This window comes from Erpetoichthys calabaricus, chromosome 9 (assembly GCF_900747795.2).
Source record: "Erpetoichthys calabaricus chromosome 9, fErpCal1.3, whole genome shotgun sequence".
NCBI lineage: Eukaryota > Metazoa > Chordata > Cladistia > Polypteriformes > Polypteridae > Erpetoichthys > Erpetoichthys calabaricus.
In genome coordinates, this window is record NC_041402.2 from 125,077,467 (window position 1) to 125,103,212 (window position 25,746).

Sequence of the window (25,746 nt, forward strand, 5' to 3'; positions counted from 1 at the left end):
TGTGTGTGTGTGTGTGTGTGTGTAACGGTCGACCGGAATATGTGTTGTGTACCTGTAAGTTTGTACCTTTTCCCATACCTGTTTTAGTGGTACGCCTTTATGTGCAAGGCCAGCCCTTGATACAGAGGGAGGGGAGCTCCTGGCTTGGAGGGCCAACAGACTGTACGGGGAGGAGCTATCCGTTTGTAAATAGGTGGCGGGAAAAAAGAAGAAGAGCGAGGAGAGAGGAGGAGGAAGCCATAACAGGAAAAGGCACAAGGGAAAGGATTAACACAATTGGATATCGTCAGGTGAATCTGAGTTCATTGGAAGCCAAATTATTTTTTCTTTCGAGAGGAAGGCATACGGGAGAGGACTTGACGGGCCAGCACTAGGAACTGTTAATCAAATACATTTCCCGGAATAAGATATATGGTCGGCGCCTCATTTCCCCACGCTAGACGGAGCTCAACGCTACGGTTCAGATAAGACTTTAAAAAAACTATAAATTCATTGTTCTTTTTTTTTGTGTTTTCCATCTGCTAAAATCCTTATTAGTAATGTATGTTTTCTAGGGTTTGTGTTGTGATTTGTGCGGGGAGGGGGAGCGCTGCAGCGCGATATTATACATATAAGGTTTTCTGTTGTTGTTGTTGTCCCGGTGATAATGTGTATTGTCTATCAATAATCATTTCAACTTTATCCTGCTCTTGCTGGTGTGTCTCTATAATTTGAAGTGGTGTAGTAGAAAGTAGTGTTGGTCACTCGCGCCCCGGATTATTTAATTATTATAATCGTGCCGGATCTGAGAGCGGTACATGTGTGTGAGTGAGTGAGTGAGTGAGAGTGAGAGAGAGAGTGAGAGAGAGAGAGAGAGTGAGAGAGTGAGTGCACGTGAGCAAACGAGGGAGAGAGAGAGAGAGAGCGTGAGCGAACAAGCGAGAGAGAGAGAGCACGTGTGAGCGAACGAACGAGAGAGAGAGAGCGAGCGAGAGAGCCCAAGCAGAAGAAGTAAACATTACAGAAAAAAATTTCCTCGTGTATGACACGCACCTGATTTTCTAATGTTAATTTTCAGGAAAAAATGTGCGCGTCGTACACGGGTAAATACGGTATCTTTCTGTGAATTTCTTTAAAGTACAATTCAGAGATCGATTTAAGTAAAGATATATAAAAAATATACCAATTGCCTTATGATGACAAGGACTTGGGGAGAGTTGCCTGACAGTTCCAGAATCATGGGTTCAAATCTCTATTCAAATAATGTCCATGTTAAGTTTGCACATTTTTCTGCTGTAATCTCATCACTTTTCTTTGTAGTATTTGCAGAGTGTGTCTGACATAGGACAGTCACCATCAGGAGCCAAAATTCTTTTCATGGTGTATTGAATCTTTTAAAGTATCTATAAAAAAAAAAGGTGGTGGGTTGTCTTACACTATAATTTGTCTAAGACGTATTTAAAAAGTTTGAGCCTGATCCATTTCAGAAAAACACTTATTTCTTAGAATAATTTCAGTGAATGCTAATACTCTTTTTTTTTTTCCCGTACTGTTCACAAAATGTGTCTGTGAAAGCTAGCATATAATGTCTTCATCCTTGAAACAGCCCGTTGAACAGAGGTATCCCTTTAGATTTGTTAACAGGTAGTAGCCACAAATGTCCAGGTCTGGCGAAAAAAGTGGGTGTGACATCTCCCCAAGTTCTCTGTTTCAGGGATGTGTTCGCAACCTGGACAGTGTGAGCAGGGGCCTTGCTATGAACCGAAGGTGGATTTTTGGCAGCTTTCCAGCTTTTCTCTAATGATAGGCTAATGATTTTTTTTCCTACATGGTTTTCAACCCCATATCAGCTAAATGTTTAAATGTTTTTTATTCAAATCACTACTTATGGCTTCCCATGTTTTCCTTTTTATTGTAAGATCTTATATATCACCACTTTGTGGTGCTGATATACATTTCATACCACAGTACATTAGAAAGATTTACACAAAAACAGGCCATTCAGCCCAATAAAGCTCTCCAGTCCTATCCAGTCCTATCCACTTAATTCTTCCAAAAAAATCAAGTCTAGTTTTGAAAGTACTGTTGTTTATTTTACCTACGCTAATTTTGTCATTGAGTTACTCCAGATTTGCAATGCAAAAATATGCTCTGTTTTTGCAGTTCACTTCCATGATGAGCCGTTTCATAATTTTAAAGGTTTTGTTATCTACATTAGTAAAACTTGCAGCCAGACCCCTTCACAACATAGTTTTTTTTTCTGTCCCATTACTCTGTTAAAGAGTGTCATCAGTGTTCACAAACACACTTTGTCCCACAGTTATCTTCTGTCTAACGAGACTACTGGTTTGATACATAATGCCTAAAATAATGAGATGTAATAAACTATATTCAGGCAGTCATTGTAAAATATTGGTGCATCTATAAAGGTATTTTCGCACCTAATGCATTTTCTCCAACTCTGGTGTGATTTCTCCAAACGTCTAGTTGATTTAGGTAGGTATGAACATGCCAGTAACATTTGGAAGTGGAAAGGGTGGTCTCGGTGCAGTGTCAAATGAACCCTGCATTTCATGAGATATGAATGTGATCTGAAACGGGACCAATCTAACTACAGAAAATACTGTGCATTATGGTTGAAATTGTGCATGCTGCAGAAGTAAAGCCAAGTGTCTGCTGTTAGTAATTAGGGAGTCTCATTCACAGCATAGTGAGTCAAGGCTTAACATGGAGCATTAAAAACAATGAAAAAGTAAAAAATAAATACTTGTATGGTAACAAATGTGACACAATTCACATAAAACATCTTGCACAGTTACCAGTCAGTCAGAACAAGTCTGGTACCTGATACATGCCTCTTGTATGCACAGTCATACAGCAGTTGAAAAAGAGAAAAGGGTGTGAATTCATTTGTGACCAGATTGATCAAAATACTTACAGAGGTGTTGAGAAATGAACAGCAGTGTCTTGTGAGATGAATGATCAAAAAGCGTTGCATGCAGGTTGGACACATTGGCTACTGGAGAGTAAATTTGCAACATCCTACAGTTAAATGAAATGCACCTTTTACGTCTACTGTCATATCACTGGTGCTCATCAGTGTATGCCCTCAGCAGAGCCTATTTGAAATGGCCTATTTTTCTACCATGCATAGTAGCGCATAATTTTCAAGTAGTCTTCCATAATAGTTGTTCAATAGTAGAGATTTTCCTCAGAGCTATGTTTGGTAAATAAACCAAATAATAAATGCAGCAGTGCACAAACACAATGGTTCATGACCCTTCATGGTATATGTTTACCCGGAAAAAATGTTTTCTGCCCATTGAAAGAAGTCCACATTATTGATATATTTAGTTCTCTGATCAGTTTGCAGTGTGAAATGCAAACTAACTTGAAACTGCAACAAAGTAATAAATTACCCAGTGTTTTGGAACAAAGCAAACAGGCTACGAGTGGTGAAAACACATTCTTGGAAACTGACTTAATTTTGTGACAATCACATAAGTAATACAGGAGCTGATTTTCCGGTTGAGTTTACCGGTCTAACTAACTGACCCGTATTCTTCTAGTCAGAATAGTGAGCCATAAAAGCAGATGTGAAAAAGAGCTTAAATCCTTAATGAGCCACAAGCACTGGCACAACACTTTCTTATATTATTGTTAATATATATATATTTTTTTTTGCTTGTGGCACCTCTGCAAAGCATGAAACGCTTATGACAGTGTTGTTACAAGGTACCATTTGTAGCACTTGGCTGGTGTCTTGTGCTGCTAGGACAGCTGCTAGGAATTAGAAGCAGGGTTGGAGTGGTGCCCAGGAGAAAGCACTTTTTGTGAGGGTTCTGAGCAGTTGAGTGAACCGTTTTTAAATTTGTGAAAATATTTTAATGACTTTTTGGTGCCATGTCATTTTTCACAGGCACCATCATTTTGGTTAAGGTTGCCATGAGGTTGCTAAGGAAATGTGTATAACGTGTGACATCATTGCTGCAACAGAATAAAAGGTCAACACTGGGCATTTCCTAGCGGTCCATGATTGATGGATAGTACTATATACTTGCCTGTGACTTGTATCATACTTGTTCAGTATGGTAGTGATTTTAAAAGTGCAGTTTGTAAATGAAGCATTCCTTAGGAGTAAAATCATTTTTTGCAGTTGAATCTGTATACCTTATATATGAATTAAACTGTAGGGATGAACAAAGTTTTCACAGTTAATAATTTTTTTTCTCCTTTAATGACTAGTCTGCATTCCTTTTTTTTTTTTTCCAACATGACGCATTATTGCGTATTGCTTTGTGTGTACATTCTCACATGTAAGGCTATATGATGCATGCTCAGTCATTTCCGGGCCTTTGCTCGGCACCACAAATATGAAACCTGCTGTTTTGCTCAAACATGTCTCAGTTTTTCCTATTTTATGACATTTACCTACAGTGTTACTGCTTTTTACTTTTTTATAAATTAGATATTAGCATTTGTACTGTGTATGGTAGTAGGTTAATAATTAAAATACTGTGTTATAGTTTGGAAGAGTGGAATATAAAAAAACACCATTTTATTATGTAAGTAATATTCAGTCATAATTTATGCATCTTCTGTATGTACAAGCACAGTATGTTACTGAATAGTAAATAACATTGTCTTATTATGTTGTACTTCACAGGTGATTGAATTTGTAGGTGCAATGTTACAGCGGGCTTGTACTAGTCTGAAATATGGTCTGGATAATGTGGTTCAGTCTCAAACAATAAGTATGGGAATGGGATTGCTGTCTGCCATGCTAGCAGGTGCTGCTGAGGTAAGCAGATTCTCCAGTTTAATTGATCAGTTTGCACAGCCAAGATATATGAATATTTTGTTAGTCTCATATTGGTACACTTTATCATGTTTATTCATAATAATTTGCATGTTTTACAAATTATTTGTAAAACAAATCAAATTTATTTTTCCTTAGTATAAATACATATTACTTATTATTTGACTGACATCTTTATCCCAGGCTACTTACGACTTACACTTAAGAGATACAATTGGTTATAATTCATTTGTTTTTCATTTGGAATATAGTCAAGTGAAGTGTCTTGCTCATGGTCCCATAATGTCAGTAGTGAAATTTGAATCCAGAAACTTAGGGTTTGAAGATCAAAGTCTTAACCACTACACAACACTGCCTATATGATTTGTAGGTCATAATATCGTAGTTATTTATTACGTTTAATATTTCTTTACAGTACAAGTTCCTTTGAGAAAATAAATTGTAGTATTACAATTGCAAGTCTCCATCTAAGAGCTTTGTAGAAATACTGCTTTTGCTGAGAGGGAGAGAAGAGAAGTGAGAAATGAGACCATTCTCATCAATATCAGAGTCTATGTGTTTTTCATCTTGCTTGAACAAAAAAAAAAAACACAACTGCTTACAAGGTCCCATTGTGCATCAGGAGTCGGAAATGCATGTAACTTTATATTTTGTCCTTCTGCTAGAGGGCACTGATTTTTTTTATCATAATAGTGATGCTTCAGAATGCTAAGCAAAGGCTGCTTGAGGCACTGAACAACAACCACCATTTACAAAAATAAACCATTGACACTTTAGGATTTAGAAAAAGCACAAAATTCAAGCAGGGCAGTGTGATATGGGCACAGTGTACCACTGTGATTTTATTGAGAATAAATGCATATTGTCATTGGTTGAGTAGAACTGTCCAAGATTGTGTTGGATTCGTCTACTGTCACATTCTAAACTTAACACACATATACTGAAATACACCTAGCACTGATTATAAATGATGTCTGCACAGTCTATCGGTCCTCTGTACTCCACAAAGGGACTCACTAAGTTTAGCATGAACAACACACAAGTGACCCCAGGTATAACCTTGACATAAAGGCCACTTTGGTCCTGCAAGAATACCCTAGACACATGAATGCAGATATACCTTGCTAAATGCCAATTATCAGGTAATGATGCATTACTTCTACCATGCTGTTCACTATTGGGAATGTCTCCCTCAGCATGCTAACCTTGTGAAAAAGAACAGGCAATCTCCACCCACCAGGTGCCATGTTACCTTTGTTATTACTTCAGTCACTTGAGACATGCAAAGAAATGTAACAGCAAAGTAGTGTTCTGAACAAAAAGTTGTAATTGAGGCAGACTGCAACTTGCTTTTAATTTAGTGCCTGCAGTTCCAAAATGATAATTTCATCCCCCGAGGACACTGAACCTCTTGATGAGCTGGACTAAAGGTGAACTGTGGGCCTTTTAAGCCCTTGGCTGTCCAGGAAGGTAGTATGTTCCCATACCCTTTCAGTTGCCTCCACCACTAGAGGCTCAATCCCCTAAACAGATTTGGCTCAATAGAGGCACTTGAAGAGCCATCTCATAGCACCTGCGAGAAAAAGAAAAATATTATTAGTTCTTCCACTGGGATCTCACCAGATACCCTGCAGGCTTTTATAATTGCGGCTTTACATTAATTCCACAAGCATTCCTGCACTTACTTGGCAAGTTGAGTCATTTTAATAGAAGTATGATCAGCTTTCAGTATAGGAAACTGTAGTTGATCTATTAAGTTGGAATTCTTGTCTTTTCATTTCTTCCAAGTAATAGGAATGCTGCATGTGGAGAAGCTAGATTCACTGAACCTCAAATATCTATTCTACAGTTGAATAATATATTAATGAAAAATATGTTTGTCCCATTATTTAACACACAAGCTGTTTTAGCTCAACAATCCACCCCTGGCCTTATGCAAATAAAAGATATTTATGGCATACAATCCAGTCTTGTTTCGTTTGCTTATTACCCATTTACTCTGCCATTACTCTGATCACTACAAAAAGGTACCTCTTTCACAGCTGAGGCCCTCATTCCGACTATCACATAAATCTAGGTCAGTTCCCCTACCCCATCCCCCCCCCCCCCACCCCGCCCCGCCCCGCCCCCCTTGATTTATCCAAGCAGTAGGGAGGCCCATCTGCCACCAATTAACACCCTCAGTTATTTACCTATTTTACCTATTTATTTATTTATTTATTTATTTTTGGATTCTGGATTCTCAAAAGACACATGAATGTTTAATTGTGGGGATGTTTTGCTATATGTCTGTTTACTATTTTTAATTGCTTCAGTTTTTAATTTTTAATTTCTACTGCTTTGCAGTAAGGAGATTGTGGGTTCGCTTCCCATGTCCTCTCTGTGTGTAGAGCGCTTTGAGTAGTAAGAAAAGCACTATATAAATGTAAAGAATAATAATTATAATTATTAATTAATAATAATTAATGTAATTGCATTCTGCACAGGGCAGGAAACAGAAATTTCTTTTCTTGCAAAATAAGATATGTCAATGCATTCTACTATATAGCCTGTAAAGGGAATATAAAAAGTACAATTAAGAGTGATTTTACCTTATACTTAGTGTCAGAACCCTATATTTAAAAAGATTAATGACTATGATATCTCAGGCTGTGTTGGGAAAAGGTGGTCTAGGCGTGTTTGCACTTGGAAACCAACTGCTCACAAGCAGATATATGCCATAATCCTGTGTCCCAGCACTTGAGTAACCCATAAACATTCAAAATGAATCTGTTTGTTGAATATGAAATTTTGGATGCAGTTTTTTATATCCATCAAGTGTCAACATTTAGTTGGTCATTCTTTCTTTTACTTTATCTAAAGTTATGGTTAGCCAACCTTACTGTGAGCTGTATTTCATAAGAAATTTAGGTAGATTTTGTATGTTTAGAATACCTTTAAAAAGCTTGAACTCTCTCTTTTTTGTTAATTTGCTTTTCATTTGGTTTCTTCTATTAATTATATCCAAATACTGACAGCTAACAAGAAAATAGTTCAAATGATACTGCATGCTGATACACTAAACTATTTCACTATATATACTGCTCAAAATAATTAAAGGAAGACTTTTAATCAGAGAATAGCATCAAGTCAGTGAAACTTCTGGGATATTGATCTGGTCAGTTAAATAGCAGAAGGGGCTGTTAATTAGTTTCAGCTGCTTTGGCGTTAATGAAATTAACAACAGGTGCACTAGAAGGGCAACAATGAGACAACCCCCAAAATAGGAATGGTTTAAACGGTGGAGGCCACTGACATTTTTCCCTATTCATCTCTTTTGACTGTTTTTCACTAGTTTTTCATTTGGCTACGGTCAGTGTCACTAATGGTAGCATGAGGCGATACCTGGACCCTACAGAGGTTGCACAGGTAGTCCAACTTCTCCAGGATGGCACATCAATATGTGCCTTTGCCAGAAGGTTTGCTGTGTCCCCCAGCATAGTCTCAAGGGCATGGAGGAGATTCCAGGAGAGAGACAGTTATTCTAAGAGAGCTGGACATGGCCGTAGAAGGTCCTTAACCCATCAGCAGGACTGGTATCTGCTCTTTTGGGTAAGGAGGAACAGGATGAGCATTTCCAGAGACCTACAAAATGACCTCCAGCAGGCCACTGGTGTGAATGTCTCTGACCAAACAATCAGAAACAGACTACATGAGGGTGGCCTGAGGGCCCGACGTCCTCTGGTGGGCCCTGTGCTCACTGCCCGGCACTGTGGAGTTTGATTGGCATTTACCATAGAATACCAGAATTAGCAGGTCCACTACTGGTGCCCTGTGCTTTTCAGAGATGAGAGCAGGTTCACCCTGAGCACATGTGACAGACATGAAAGAGTCTGGAGAAACCGTGGAGAACGTTATGCAACATTGACTCGTTTGGTAGTGGGTTAGTGATGGTCTGGGGAGGCATATCCATGGAGGGACACACAGACCTCTACAGGCTAGACAACGGCACCTTGACTGCCGTTAGGTATCGGGATGAAATCCTTGGACCCATTGTCAGACCCTATGCCTGTGCAGTGGGTCCTGGGTTCCTCCTGGGGCCTGACCTAAATCCAATAGAACACCTCTGGGACATTATGTTTCGGTCCATCCGATGCTGCCAGGTTGCACCTCAGACTGTCCAGGAGCTCAGTGATGCCCTGGTCCAGATCTGGGAGGAGATCCCCCAGGACACCATCCGTCGTCTCATTAGGGGCATGCCCCGACGTTGGCAGGTATGCATACAAGCATGTGGGGGACATTCAAACTACTGAGTACGGTTTTGAGTTCCTGCAATGAAATTTCTGCAAAATAGACTAGCCTGCCGCATCATTTTTTCACTTTGATTTTCGGGGTGTCTTTTAATTCAACCCTCTGTAGGTTGATAATTTACATTTCCATCAAACAATGTGGCATCCTTTTATTCCTAACACATTACCCAGTCCATATCAGTATAGTTTTCCAGCATGATTTTTTTCCCTTTGAGATCTGTTGTATTTTCAAAGTGTTCCTTTAATTTTTTAGAAGTTTATAATACACTTATACTCTTTATTTAAGTCAAATAAACATAAAGCAGAAGGAGTAAAATCTTAAAGCCATGATATAGAAAACTTAATTATCCCTTTTCCACAGGAAAATATTAAAAGCAGTAAAAATGTAATAAAAAAATGAAAAATAAGAGCATGCTTAATGAAGTGTCACAGCAAAAGTTGGTCAGCGTGAAAATCCGTAGCCCCTGCTTCCCCCAGGAGTGAATATGAGAACCATTTACAATTCAAGCTAATTTTTATTTTGGGTAGTTTGCTGGCTTCTCACGATTGTAAGCACAAGTTTTCTTTTTCCACAATCTGTCAATGACCTTTAATTTTTTTCTGGCACAAAAATGTGTCACTTGTCATTTTTAGAGTTGAAGTAATAATGGAAATGCATTTTATTTATAAAGCATCTTCCCTTGTTTTCAAAGAGCTTGATGGTATTTAAAAAGTATTATAAATACAGCCAGTGAGTAAATATTAATGGTTCATTCAAATTTAGCATCCATCCATCCATCCATCCAGCTATATCCTAACTACGGGGTCACGGGGGTCTGCTGGAGCCAATCCCAGCTAACACAGGGCGCAAGGCAGGAAACAAACCCTGGGCAGGGCGCCAGCCCACCACAGGGCACACACCCACACACCAAGCACACACTAGGCACAATTTAGGATTGCCAGTGCACCTAACCTGCATGTCTTTGGACTGTGGGAGGAAACCGGAGTACCCGGAGGAAACCCATGCAGACACGGGGAGAACATGCAAACTCCACGCAGGGAGGACCCGGGAAGCGAACCCGGGTCTCCTAACTGAGAGGCAGCAGCGCTACCCACTGTGCCACCGTGCCGGCCCAATTTTAGCATGTAATATGAAAAAACTGCCAGTCATCCATACATTAATTCATCCCCTAAACCCACTTTATCCATCCTGACTGGGATTGTGGGAAACCTGGAGCCTACCCCAGCAAGCATAAGGCTTAAGGCAAGTATAGTCCCTTGACAAAGCACCAGTCCATTGCAGGGAGAGCACACAGGCAGACACCAGAGACATTTTAGCACCCCTGGCAACACAGGCCTCCATGTTGTAAGGCTGCAGCGCTACCACTGTGCCACTTTTATGTCAGTCATATTTTTGCTTATTCTGTCAAATTAAATAGCTCATGATAAAAGTGATATTTTTAATTATTAAAGGGATAATTTAATGAAAAGTCATATGTTTCTTTTTTGGATCTGTAATTACCAGTAAAATTCTGTGTTCTGTTGGCAGTCATCATCATTTATATCATGAGAATTTCACTTTGACCAAAAAGCTTCTGTCAGCTGCAGCTTTATTATTTAGGAAAATTTTGCAGGTCATTGTTTTAGAGTGAGGATGACACAATGGTTAGAAACCCACTTCCTTTTAGTTCCAGAATGATGGGTTCAGGAAATGTACAAATACGCTTATTTAGTTTACTTACAGTTCATTTTTTTAAACAAGGCAATTTAAAAGCCAGAAAATAATAAAGACATAATGTTTCGTCTGTGGACCAGAATGAAATGCAAACAATAAACACCTAGTACTACAAACAATAAACAAGAAATACTGTTTAATATCTTTCACAGGTGACACAGAGTTTATTCTCTAATTTTATCCATACTGTCTTTTGCACTAAATAGTTTCTATCTAAGGCCTTGAACATCTTTGCAACCTTATAAATATCAGTGTAAAAGATTACAGTTGTAATTCAGACAGCAAAAGGGAAATGCAATTTTTTCACGTTTGCTTTTCACATATACCTGTAACATATCTGGACAGAGGTGACCTATAGGAGTTTTAATGGCTCTGAATACTATATAGATATTTTGCATGTCAGCTTACTTAAAAAAATAAAAGACTGAATTTTACTCTCTAACTGACAATTTATGCAGAAGTAGTCTGGACACAAAACAGCTTTTTATATACATTATCTGTATTACAAAAGGGGTAAAAGTAAGGAGAGATGGTCTAGGGTATGGAACCTGTATTAGTTCTGATATTAATGATCACATTAAAATACAAATGTAGTCAGCCAAATCCATTTTATTTTATTAGAGTAGTATCTAAGAAATAAAACTCTAAAGTTAAGGTGCATATTTCATTTTTACTCTGTGGCTTATATGAACAAGTAAAAGTTTAAATTTCTGTTTGGAAACCCCTATCATAATTTTAACTCTTTTTTATGTAGTTCCAGTTCATGACTCTAGAATGTGCAGTATATAAACAACAGAGGTCTTAAAGTAGCAAAACAAAGAAGTCAGCATAGGGCTCAACAAATGCCAATGCATAATATGTGATAAGCAGTTCATTTCCTGACTTGTGAAGGCTGTGACATGTTATCTTAAGACTCTGCTGGGGATGACCTGTGCCTTTAATATGATTGACGGCAAATGTTTCTGTTGAGCCATGAAGGGTACCAAAGTGTAAAATCAATTTTACATGTGTTAATATGTATTTTATTTAGAAAACTATTGAAAACATAAAAGGATCTGTTTAAACTATGTGGTGTGACAATGCATGGCCTCAACAGTTTACATGCAATAGAAAATAACAAATGGCACAACCGGCAAGGATTAAACTGAAATCTTTATTTTTTAGAAGCTATTTTGAGATAATTTAGAGCATTAAAATATTTTTCTGATTTCATATAACCTAGTCGTAGATAGTGACCAAACAGATTATTTCTCATATCTGGAGCTCATTTAACTTAAACTAGAATATTTATTTCTAAATTCATAAAACAGAAAAATAAGAAAACATTTACACCTACTTTGCTTGCAAGAGTTACTGTTTGCTCCTGTTTGGTTAATGTTTGATTAAGTAATTCATTTTAATTTACTTTTTGCAGTACCTGAGTCTGTGCACCATACTTTTATATTAAGGAGTTCTAGTCCTAGTATTTGGTCCTTTTATGACAAAACGTAACAAGCAAGATGAGATTATAAATTTATGTACGATGTTCTACGATAAGAGTTTTGCATGTATACACGAATATATGTAAACATAAGGGTGTGTTTTGAGAGGAAACGTTGATGAGCTGGTTGATGCAACATATCGGTCAAGTCTTGAGGTATAATTCATTCTTACTGTACCCAGTATGCCTTAAGAATGTGGACATTTAAACTTGATTTCAATAAATCACAAACACAGAACACAGTGACAAGATTACCAACTGGAAAGGGGTTGCTAAGGACAGATCAGGCAATGGTAGAGTTCAGAACCACTAAAATGTTTGCTTGGCATGTCTGCACTATCCAAAACTTTGGCTTATTTTTAGTTTGTAGAACTCCCTAGTGTGGATTGGGGTGTTTGAAATAGACAATTACACAAAACTAAGATGAATCATTTCTCAAGTTCCAAGTCTTTACAAACTATAGCAAATTTGAATTGTGTTTTATTTTCACAATTATAATGTTTGTTTTTTTTTTCTTTAAGTTGAAATCAGAAGACTATACTGCACTGAAGCATATATTACCACTACTGCAAGACATATCTGATCATCATCATGAAGTTATTATCCAGGAGCTGGCATCTGATTTACGCATAACCATTGCCACCCATGGAGCTTTTACTCCTGAAACTGTCACCCATGCTGCTCACAGAACCATGTGTCAGGATGACACCAAAGCAGAGAAACATTCTGAACAGGTGTCATCTCAAAACACTGTGGCTCCCCCTGATGCCAACAGTGAAAAAGGCAGAAAGTGTACAAGAAAGGAAAATCATGAATTAAAAAATGAAGAAACAATTACATTTATTGACAGAAATCAAAAAGGACAGGAACAGTTGAAAGAGCAGACAGTTATAAAAGAAAGTAGTTTTCCAGACAAGCAGAGCAAAATAAAGCAAGATATTCCAATTAATTTAGTGGGCACAAACTGTAATAATGATCAAAGCAAAGATCACGGAAATTGTGAGGATGAAAAATTAGTATCTGAATGTATTCTTGAAGCAGTTCATCCGGATATTCCTACAAGAGCAACTGCTCTAAGACAGCTGACTCAAATGATTAAGAGTAAAAATGCAGAAGCTGTAAATTGCGAGGAGAAAATATTACTGGTAAGTTCGATGCTTTATATGTTGATGGCCTAAGTATCCCCTGATACATATTGGTTTACGAGATTTACCTGAAAGCTATTAAAAACAGGAATGGATTGCGTGTTACTGGCAAGTTTGGGTTAAAAGGTGTTTGGTTGGTTTGTTTGCAATCATTCATATTTTTTCCAGTATTAGAATGCAAATTTCTCCTACACAGCCTATGAAATCAAACTATTCTATTATTTTAATGACATGTTGTGAACATCAGACCAACAATGACAGCAAAATAGAAACAAAGTTACTTAAATGGGAAATCGGTCAAATCTAAAATGAATAACCTTTTTCCTGAATGTGTAAAATGGGGCTAATATATTGGACTTTTTTAGGATAGATCTACTTAAGAATACATTAGGACTGTGATGATAAACATGTGGAATCCTGTTTACCAAAACAGAAAAGTTATATTAAAGAATATGTGTAGAATAAAACAGGCATATGTTTATAATAAAAGGTTTGGGGTTAAAGTCTTCTATTAAATCATTTGTAGCTTGTGATTTTTCTTGTTTCTTTAGTTTAAATATGAAGTAATAGCCCTGAATTCAATGTAGAACACGTTTGAAACATTATAAAATATAGAGTAACTTTTTTTTTTTTTTTTTTTTTTTTTTTTTAAGTGCAGGGAATTTAAATATTTTTTAAACCACATCAGTTTCATATCTTAGGGCAAGAGTACTATGCTAGTAAGATTTACCGTCTGTGGTATTCTGAGTTATGGTTTTACTTCTTATTCTTCATCATGAGGTTTGTCTTGTCTTGCTCCTACCTTTTTCCCTGTAGGGGTTACAGGAGTAGAGAACGTGTTGTTTCTGAAAATATTTTTGAACAAAGAAATTTAAATTGTATCCTTCCTAAATACTATTGGTTCTTCTTTTTCATAGCTGATACTCAGTATTCCAAGAAGCTGATTGTCATTTTTTCTATTGTTTAGGTGTTTTTGGAGAACCTTGAACATGAAGATTCATTTGTGTATTTGTCAGCTATACAAGGTAAGGACCAAAAACACTACACTATTAAATGTGCATTATACAAGACTGAAATATGTGTGCTTCATGCACTGCATGTAGTAAGTGATTAAATATATCAAAATGTATTTGCCCTTTATTTTTGTTTGTTTTGAATCAGCGCCAGTTTTTCATGTTAAATGTTATTATACTCTAATAGATAAAGAGTGCCTGAATAAACAAACATTTCATTCAGCTTTACTTTTTTATGGTAGCTGTGTAAAATTAAGCTTTTAATGGCCCTGTTCCAAATAAGAATTTGCACAGAGTTCAATAAATCTCATTAAATAGGTATCTATGGTCAGATGGAAATACTATAATAAACTATCAGGAGTCTATCCTATGTAAAACTTTTAAACATGGGTGTTTTCACCACGTCAATTTTGGATGCATAACATGCTTCAGTCAAAAGGTATTCCTCATGATTTCCTGGAAAAAGTGTTACTGATATCCATCACTTAAAATAGTCTGAAAAAGGATTTTGTAACACTTTAGTAGCTCATCCTCATTTAGAAATAAAGAAGATAATGTGCAAATTATGAACATTTGCAAAAGTATTCATGTACCCAAAAAGTGCTCTCAAGAGCAAAAAATAAAATCCTAGAATCTGCTAACCTCTTGTATATTGGCTGTAGGTAGTGCTCTTACCGCATTATCAGATAAATGCTACATATCATTCAAAAAGGGAATGTTTTTCCTGTTATGCCCTGTTATATCTGCAAAAACTAAACAATATAACATTACTTTTTACAATTAAGGTCTTCATAATATACAACTATGTAAAATATGGTTATAGTAATGTCATAGTTTGCGAAAACTGTTCTCTATGACAGACTAACTGAGATGCTCTCATTAAAAAAAAGTTTTATTTTGTATAAACAAGCAGAAACTGAAGTGTAGGTAGGTTATTTAATAATTCAATAGTTGTAAATATTTAATATAGGTTGACATTCAAAAATCCAGCAACCTCCAGACCTGAGGAGTGCCGGATTTTCGAAAATGCCTTATTTTGGATGGTTATATATGCTGTATATATTTAACAGAAAATGACTACCTGTACAGTCCTTTAAAGAAAGAAAATTAAACACTAAATGAAAAGCAAATGAAATTTTAATGTTCACCCACTAAATAAAACAGTTCCTAGCCTCAGGAACAAAACATTTTTTAAACCAATCCAATGTAATATCAGTGGTAACCCACCCCTTCTTTTTGGCACGGTAATGGACAGAAAACTGTGTCATACTCTTGAAGGCCCTCGGATGTAAACTTTTCCCGATAACGAGCAACTTACATCTATGGGTACCCACAGCATTAGAGCAGCACATTATCGTGACGTGATCCTTCGAAGCTTTAAATCCCAATGGCGATTCTGCATCCTCAGTTGTTAGAGTTCTTTTTGGCATACATCTCCAAAACAAGGCAGTCTCGTCAGCACTGTACACTTGTTCAGGACTTAAATGTTCATCACTAACTAACTTTGCAAATTCATCCACATATGCATTAGCCGCATCCTTGTCTGCTGAATGATTTTCCCCACACACCGCACAAAACTATAAGCCATGTCGTGACTTGAAATGATGCAGCCAACCTTCTGAATATTCACACTTGTGTTGCAATCCCAGCTCTTCATGAACCACTTTGGCTTGTTCCTTTAATAAATCACCAGAAATTTTTACACCTTTACTTACATAAAGATTAAATCAGGTTATGAGAACTTTGTCCAGTTCTGGACTTTTTCCCTCCGTCATTGACTTCCTTACAAACATTTGCCTTTTTGATCCACTGTCAGAAAAGAACTGTTTTTTAATATCATACACTGTTGAAGAGCCAATGTCGTATGTTTCACAAATGGTTCACACAGACACGCCGCTGTCAAGTTTTTTTTTAGCACTTCCACTTTCTCCGCGATCGACAACGCACGATGTTTACATTTTACGCCACCTCTTTTCTTTGCTGAATCCATAATGGGGCTATACAGCAGCAAATAAACGAGAGAATGAGAAGGAATGAGCAGGAATGCCTGTTAGCAGGTGCTAGCAAGACCCAACAACTGATTATTGACTATAGCGCCATCAAAACATAAACGGCGCCTCCTGAAAACAGTGGCGCGCCAACACAGTAAATTTGAAAATGCGCTCCGAAATCCATGCTGGAAATCTGAAGGAACCGGATTATTGATGGCCGGATTTTTGAATGTCAACCTGTATAAGGAAAATATTCTGGAACGACCTGGTCAAAATCTGGACTTATACAACCTGCAACATGCATTTCATTTAAGCAACTTTTTCTGTATTTACCCAATTAACTAGTTGCCTCCTAATTTTAATTGCTTTCTTCCACTCTCCCCAGTGTTGAGTATACTTATTAGTAAGACCTATTCATTCCACATTATCCGGTGCCTCTCAAATAACATCTTCTTCAATACCCTCTGGTCTTGTTCACCTTTTGTGCCATTTTGGTATATCCAGTCTTACTTTACCTTTTGCACCACATGCCCAAACTACCTTAGCCCGTTTCACCTCAGCACATCATCATATCTTCTCCACATCAAGTCTTTCTCTTAACTCAGTATTTATCTTCCTTTCACTCAGTGACATTCCACACACCCACATGATCATTATCAAATCTGTTATTTCCAGCATTGCTTCATGTTCAGCCTTCGACAACATCTCACTTCCATAGTGCATACTACCACTCAGACAGCTTTCAAAAACTTTTCCTTTTAATGCCAGAAAGGTCAGCATTAGGAGCAGCTAGAATTTCTTCCATGTACCTCTCACCCATGCCATTGCTGCCATGCCTACAGCTTTCTCTTCATTCAGCTTTCTACCTAACTAGCAATACTTCCTTCCATACTTTCTTCAGAACCTCTTTTTTGCTGCTTTTCAAATTTAGACTTGCCACCTCAGCATTCTGCAGTTCTCCTGCAGGCTTACCACAAACAAAATTAACACTTGCCACCTTCATACTGTATTAGTCTTTACAGCACTATGTCTTATGTGCCCACTTCTGACAACCTATGCAATGAATCAAGTTTTTTCTCAGATCTCTATTACTCATACCACACAGCCATGCACCTCTCCTTCTTCCACACCAACAGTCCTAGCCATCATCTTTTTTTTCTTACATTTACTTTGAAGCCTTTCAGTGTGAAACTGTCTAGAACAGAACAAATGTGATTAGCATTAGAAAGAGCATCTGGCTTTAAAAATTCCAGTTCTGTACCACTTGATGAAAGATTCCAAATATCGGAGAGGTGAAATTGTTTAATATTTCAGAGCCATATCAACAAATACATTAAATATTTGATTTATGCTATTGTAACTAAAATGTGTGGATACAATTACTGTAGTTAAGGATTTTTATCTCAAAATGAAAATATGAAAAACCATACATTATCAATACCATAGCATTTTTTGTTAATTCAAGTTCCCCTTATTTGGTAATGATTTTCTAATAATATTTAATGTCAACTTTAAAGAGATCAAAAAATCCAAAACAGATTTGAACACCTATTCATAGTTAAACTCAATATTAAATGAATATTGCCTTATTTGTATATTTGCAAAAGTTGAATCAGTAATTAATCCATTAGTACAAGTTACAAAGACTTGGCTTAATCATCTTCCCAGAGGCAAGCATAATTCAGTGTAGATACATGCACACGATGATTCATTTCTTATTTTGACTTACTTTATCCCTTTCCCCACAATGCTTGTTTTGGCAAATGCTTAGTTTGTTATTCTTTAGATGTTCTTTACTATATTTTAGAGTGTTTATGGATGGTGGAATTAGTAATGATAAATCTTATTTTCTAAGATTAAACTAGCCTGGGAGGACTGGCCTTTATAAATAGCTTTCCAGTATATATTGCATTTAAGCACCTCTTTTTCAAACAAACATCCATCCATCCAACCATTTCCTAACCCGCTGAATCCGAACACAGGGTCACGGGGGTCTGCTGGAGCCAATCCCAGCCAACACAGGGCACAAGGCAGGAAACAATCCCGGGCAAGGTGCCAACCCACCGCAGGACACACACAAACACACCCACACACCAAACACACACTAGGGCCAATTTAGAATCGCCAGTCCACCTAACCTGCATGTCTTTGGACTGTGGGAGGAAACCGGAGCACCCGGAGGAAACCCATGCAGACACGGGGAGAACATGCAAACTCCATGCAGGGTGGACCCGGGAAGCGAACCCGGGTCTCCTAACTGCGAGGCAGCAGCGCTACCACTGCGCCACCGTGCCGCCCCAAACAAACATTATTATGTTATTACAGGTTTTGTTATATTGTGCTGTAAAATTACAAAATACAGCCATGAAAAATACCTAATTTCAGTACGCATTGTTTATAAGCAGGTGGCTCAATAAAGTAGTGGTTACTGCTGCTACATCACAGAATAATGTACCATGTTGCCTGTAGTGAGTTTGCATTTTATCTACATGTCTGCATGGATATTCTTCATACATCCCCAAAGATGTGCAGGATAGATTAATTGGTGACCCTATACTGGCCCCAGAGTGACTGAGTCCAGATGGGTGTCATGTGATGGGGTGGCACTCTGTACTGGTTTGTTTCCCATCTTGCTTCCAGGACAAGTTCACACCCCTCATGAGCATTAATGCATTTAAACAGATTTGAAAGTGTATGTACTATTTATAAATAAATTAGGATGCAAACTGAAATACTGAACCTGGCCACAAGTTGATTTTATTCACTATTTAACAGTGTATTCACCCAAGGTAATATAATTGTCTGTGCTTTGTACTCATGTTAAAGTACTCCTTCCGGTTAGTACAGGTTCAACAAATTCTATTATTAGAACCAAAATGTGTACAAGTATATCCTGCAGTAGACAGACACACAGGGTTGGTCTCTGCTTTGTCTCCATTGCTCCTGAAATAGCTATTGACTTGCTCCTGTGATGGACATGGGCGGGCATCGCGACTGGGAAGTAGTATGGTTCATTAAGCAAATAGGAGACCAGCCCTATGGCATCACAAGAAACAGGGTGAAAATTATCCTATCTTGCCCAAAAGACAGGGAGAAAATGGCAAGGCAAAAGTGGGTAAACTGGCATCCCAGCTGGGCTGGACCCAAGAACAATAACTGGCCAGGAGAACAGTGTAATGGTAGGAGAGAAAATCTAGCAGAACTACAGGCTCCCATGAGACAATGAGAGACAGCTTCTTTGGACGATATTACCTCTATGGATTCCCGCAAGCCACTCAGGATATTGTAGTTCTCTGGAACAACCTTGTCTGGTTCTGTGGGGGCCACTTGGGGGTGCTGCAGGGATTCTTCATCCTTGTTTTATAGGACTTCTGTTTGACCCAGAAGGGCTTCCATCAGGCCATGCCCTAACACCTGAAGTACTCCTGAGTCCGGGATAATAGAAGCAACTCGACCTTATCCAGGCGAGTCAGAGTCGGGTGGAAGTGGTCAAAGCTCGCCTGGGAGGTGGAGAGGAGGAGAAGGGAACAAAACAGTGTGGTAGGATTTGTGTTTATTGCATTTCTGGAGCCTCTGTGGAAGGTACTTATTTCACTAAACTGTGTTTTTATCTAAACAGGACTTGTATCTGTAAGGTTGTGTCTGAGGTTGGGCGATCTCTGGTGCGCTCTATTGTTTATAGCCATATAAGTTTGATAGTAAACTGATGGATGAATGGATTATTAAAACTAAATGTTTAAGAATTGGACTTTATTTTGTATTATTTTCTACATGACATTTTACATTTCTTTTTGAAATGCAAGAATGAACAAATGGTTTGTATGAGTACATTTTCCAATCTGTTTATTTTAAATAGTATTTTAATTTTAAAATAAGATCAATATTTATATTGTACAATCAAAAATTAAAGGAGTTTAACTTAGAGTTACACTGCTTCTTTTCAAGATGGCCCATGTACTTGTGAGATGTTTTCATTAGCATATGCTTCTTAAAGTATACAAAAAAACTCAGTAAACATTTTGCAGACTTTTTCATAGGCCTTAATTTTTAAGCACTGTGCAGACTGAGGTTTTCAGCGTTGTTTTCTGCATTATGTGTTATATCCTTTCTACAATCCACTGCTAAACAGTAGACACGGATTATGTTCATTTACATGATTTTATTATTTTTCTTATGATTGCTTAGATCCTCTGAAAGAATAGCATACAGTTAGTTGACAGTTACATGCAAATTGTTCTGTGTGAGTGGTTTGCAGGTGATGTTACTACAACTGTTTTCTGAACAAGTTCTTTCAGTTAATGTATAGACAGAACAGTAAATCTAAATTTGTCTAATTTGTGTGTAACGAAGGAATGTAGGGCTTGATTTTAAGACATACAGTATATTCTTTTTAGTGGAAAACATGGTTGTATGTTAGAAAAAGTGTGTGCATTTTGGGTTTTGTTTAAATTACTGAAGAACTAGGTTGGTTGGTAAAAATGAAAACAAAATGTTTTTTAAGACTTTATATATAGATTAAAACAAAGTCAGAATCAATCTTTTGCGTTTGATAATGATGTGTTGCGATTAGGTGAAGTAGACCAAGTGAGTCAGAATTATGTTTTTTGACAACTTAAGTTCAAAAACCTATTAGACATATATGGAAAGCTCAATTTTAATTCTGCTTTGCTTTGAGATTTAAAGCTCAGTTTCTCCTTTTTTATATAAATGTTAAAGCATAGTTTGCATGCTTTATGTATACTTTTGAAACTAACCTGCATGCAATTGCACAATTCCGATTTGGATTCTTGGAAATTCCAGCAAGCTACAATTTGTCTTGCTTTTATCTATCAATTCTGCCCACTCACATCTGTAATCACTTACCTCTAACCAAAGAAAAACATGCCTAGATTATGACATTGAGGCAAGCACACACAGTATACCTCTCCTTTTCTTAATCGTATAAAACTTTCATGATGCATTGATAATGGCTATTGATGTTGATAACATTATGATGATAAAATAAGACCAATCTGTGCATAACAGTATATGAAGCAGGGTTAGTGGCAAAAAGAAAATGAACAGAGTTAAAATCAGAAGTATCTTTTTGTACTCGCCTAAATATATCAATAAAGGAATTTTAGAAAATGTTAGAGAAAACACATTTCTGCTGTATAGCCACGATCAGGTGTGTGCACACGTGTATATACACACATCGTTGTCATGTTTCAAAACTTTTTAATTTTGCAATATGTATGTATGTATGTATGTATGTGTTTTATCAAATAATTTAAAACAGATTTAAAAATCTAATGCTTTGGCTGCCTAATTGTTTAAAAATACACATAATTGGAGGTTCTAACTATGTTTATTTACATCTAATCACATGGAAATTGTATACAAATGCAATCGGCCTTCACCTTATATTAATTTAAGTGATTTTTTATAGCCTCAAATGAAATCAGCGGCTTCTGTTCAGTTTCACTCAAGGGTTCTTGGTTGCCTCTTTAATGCTAGAAAGAGAAGGATCAGGAGGATGTGAAAGAATTGTGAAGCCATTTTATCCGTCACAACACTGAAGACTAAGTATGTCACCACCAGGACATTGCAGAGATTGGGATATTCCCTCAAAATTGTTCACCATTCAAAGGGAAAGCTCATCAGGAATGCTGCCAAAAACCCAAACTAGTGGAGCTGATGGCAATGGCTGGCACATTACGACCATAAAACAACATCCAAGCAAATGTTAGTAGTGTAGGATGCATTTCCTTTCTGAAAAAAAGGAGGGAAAATGTGTTACGATCTGATGAGTTCAGGCAAAACTTAGTAGCCTTGCTCCCAAAAGATATACAGTGGTACTTCTGGTCACGACCGTAATTTATTCCAGAACTCTGGATGCGACCAAATTTGGTCGCGACCTGAACTTAATTTCCCCATATGATTGTATGTAAATACAATTAATCTGTTCCAGATCGTACAAACTATATGTAAATATCTATATATTTTTAAGTACAAAAATAGTTAATTATACCATAGAATGCCCAGTGTAATAGTGAACTACATGTAAAAACATTGAATAACACTGAGAAAACCTTGAACAACAGAGAAAACTAGCATTGTAAGAACCCTTTATGAGTTTAAATGCCACTTCTCTTGCGAAACCTTTCAAACCATCCTCTACTGGCTTTAAATTCCTCACCTTCGCCACTCGAAGAAGGATTTTTTTCAGCACATCGCCATGAATCTTCCTGGCTTTCTTGCATATGATTGCCTCGCTTACGCTATCCCCTGCAAGATGCTTCTTGTTCAACCACAATAGCAACAGTTTTTCCACCTCTTCCAGCACTTCAGGCCTCTGCTTGGTTAACATTGTAACTCCTTTTGCAATATCAGCTGCTTTATCAGGCCCTGTATACGCAAACAAAAAAAAATGGGAAACAGAGAATGGGAAATCATTAGCGCGTACGAATTGGAAGGGAAACTGGCTGCCAGTGTTTTTGTTCGCCACCAGAGCGTGTGGTCGTGAACAGATGCAAAATTTTGGTAAACTTTTTGATCGTAATCCGATTTGTATGATTTGTCATAAAGTACCTTTTGTCTAGCATATTGGTAGCCACATCATTCAATCAAGCAGCTTCTTCTCAAAGCGACAAGCACCTTTGTGTGTGAGAGAGAGAGATATGGAGTAGCTGCAAATGTCAATGTATTTTGGTGCAAAAAGTCCCATTCTTCTGCCCTGAATAAGAAGTTAAACAACAGTTTAACCTTTCTGTCATGAAAATGATCTGAAGCATACAGTCTATAAATTGACTTAAATTAAATTAAATAATGAAGATCAATATCCTGGAATGTACCAGTCCCAGTGGTGTACAGAAAGTCTCCTTTTCGGTATGTATAGTACAGCAAATAATAACATTTAACATTACATCATTTTCAATTTTTGATATTCATTTTCATATTTTTTGTCCTTCTGTACCTATTTAAATTGATGCAGTATTAGATAGAAAAATGATATGAGGTAAAGTAATATTTTTTCAAGTAGCTTGTGCCCCCTTTCAAATCATCGAACTGTGTGCTCTGCAGGGAAGAATTGTGTACAGTTTCCAAAATAAAGGTGTTATAAGGCTGCCATCATTCAGATGGACTCAATGTGCCCTCTAGTTGGAGTACGTACTCAATTTAGCAACTACAGTTGCTGAATTTTCTCAAGTTTGACAGTGTCACGTTATACAACTAGGAATTGCAGGAGATGGCTGATTACACAATTAATTTATAAAGTTTTTTTCATGGTCCTACATCTTGTATTGTTGCACTCAGAACATACTGCAAGGTCATCTAATCTAAAGAGAAGTATTGCATTAAAGTAAACCACAGTATGGAATAATGTTTGGATCACTGTAATAATATTACTGAATACTGTTACGTGTAGTGAGTTACAGCAATCCCTGAGACAACAAAACTACTATATCCTGAAGTAAAAAGCCCATATTCCCCCCAGACAATGGTATTGTACATTGTCAATGTTTTCAAATGAACAGCCTGTGTTGGCTGGGATTGGCTCCAGCAGACCCCCGTGACCCTGTGTTCGGATTCAGCGGGTTGGATAATGGATGGATGGATATATATATATAGTGGTGTGAAAAACTATTTGCCCCCTTCCTGATTTCTTATTCTTTTCCATGTTTGTCACACAAAATGTTTCTGATCATCAAACACATTTAACCATTAGTCAAATATAACACAAGTAAACACAAAATGCAGTTTGTAAATGGTGGTTTTTATTATTTAGGGAGAAAAAAAAATCCAAACCTACATGGCCCTGTGTGAAAAAGTAATTGCCCCCTGAACCTAATAACTGGTTGGGCCACCCTTAGCAGCAATAACTGCAATCAAGCGTTTGCGATAACTTGCAATGAGTCTATTACAGCGCTCTGGAGGAATTTTGGCCCACTCATCTTTGCAAAATTGTTGTAATTCAGCTTTATTTGAGGGTTTTCTAGCATGAACTGCCTTTTTAAGGTCATGCCATAGCATCTCAATTGGATTCAGGTCAGGACTTTGACTAGGCCACTCCAAAGTCTTCATTTTGTTTTTCTTCAGCCATTCAGAGGTGGATTTGCTGGTGTGTTTTGGGTCATTGTCCTGTTGCAGCACCCAAGATCGCTTCAGCTTGAGTTGACGAACAGATGGCCAGACATTCTCCTTCAGGATTTTTTGGTAGACAGTAGAATTCATGGTTCCATCTATCACAGCAAGCCTTCCAGGTCCTGAAGCAGCAAAACAACCCCAGACCATCACACTACCACCACCATATTTTACTGTTGGTATGATGTTCTTTTTCTGAAATGCTGTGTTCCTTTTACGCCAGATGTAACGGGACATTTGCCTTCCAAAAAGTTCAACTTTTGTCTCATCAGTCCACAAGGTATTTTCCCAAAAGTCTTTCTTAAAGAGAAGTAAGGCAGTACTTATAAGCTTACATATATATATATAGACATACATACATATATATATATATATATATATATATATATATATATCTATATCTATATCTATATATATCTATATCTATATGTATATATGTATATCTATATATCTATATATATCTATCTATAACTCCATATACATCTATATACATCTATCTATCTATCTATCATATATATATATATATATATATATATATACAGTGGTGTGAAAAACTATTTGCCCCCTTCCTGATTTCTTATTCTTTTGCATGTTTGTCACACAAAATGTTTCTGATCATCAAACACATTTAACCATTAGTCAAATATAACACAAGTAAACACAAAATGCAGTTTTTAAATGATGGTTTTTATTATTTAGGGAGAAAAAAAATCCAAACCTACATGGCCCTGTGTGAAAAAGTAATTGCCCCCTTGTTAAAAAATAACCTAACTGTGGTGTATCTCACCTGAGTTCAATTTCCGTAGCCACCCCCAGGCCTGATTACTGCCACACCTGTTTCAATCAAGAAATCACTTAAATAGGAGCTGCCTGACACAGAGAAGTTGACCAAAAGCACCTCAAAAGCTAGACATCATGCCAAGATCCAAAGAAATTCAGGAACAAATGAGAACAGAAGTAATTGAGATCTATCAGTCTGGTAAAGGTTATAAAGCCATTTCTAAAGCTTTGGGACTCCAGCGAACCACAGTGAGAGCCATTATCCACAAATGGCAAAAACGTGGAACAGTGGTGAACCTTCCCAGGAGTGGCCGGCCGACCAAAATTACCCCAAGAGCGCAGAGACGACTCATCCGAGAGGTCACAAAAGACCCCAGGACAACGTCTAAAGAACTGCAGGCCTCACTTGCCT

At 37.3% G+C, this 25,746-nt stretch overlaps 1 protein-coding gene across 1 annotated transcript in view; it reads left to right on the forward strand.

Moving 5' to 3' along the window:
- Positions 1–25,746, forward strand: part of tango6 (transport and golgi organization 6 homolog (Drosophila)) — a 215,056-nt gene that overhangs the window by 107,903 nt on the left and 81,407 nt on the right. The window contains exons 12-14 of the mRNA XM_051931454.1: positions 4,646–4,780; positions 12,803–13,426; positions 14,394–14,451. Coding sequence (XP_051787414.1) covers positions 4,646–4,780; positions 12,803–13,426; positions 14,394–14,451 — 817 coding nt within the window. The remainder of the gene's footprint in view (positions 1–4,645; positions 4,781–12,802; positions 13,427–14,393; positions 14,452–25,746) is intronic.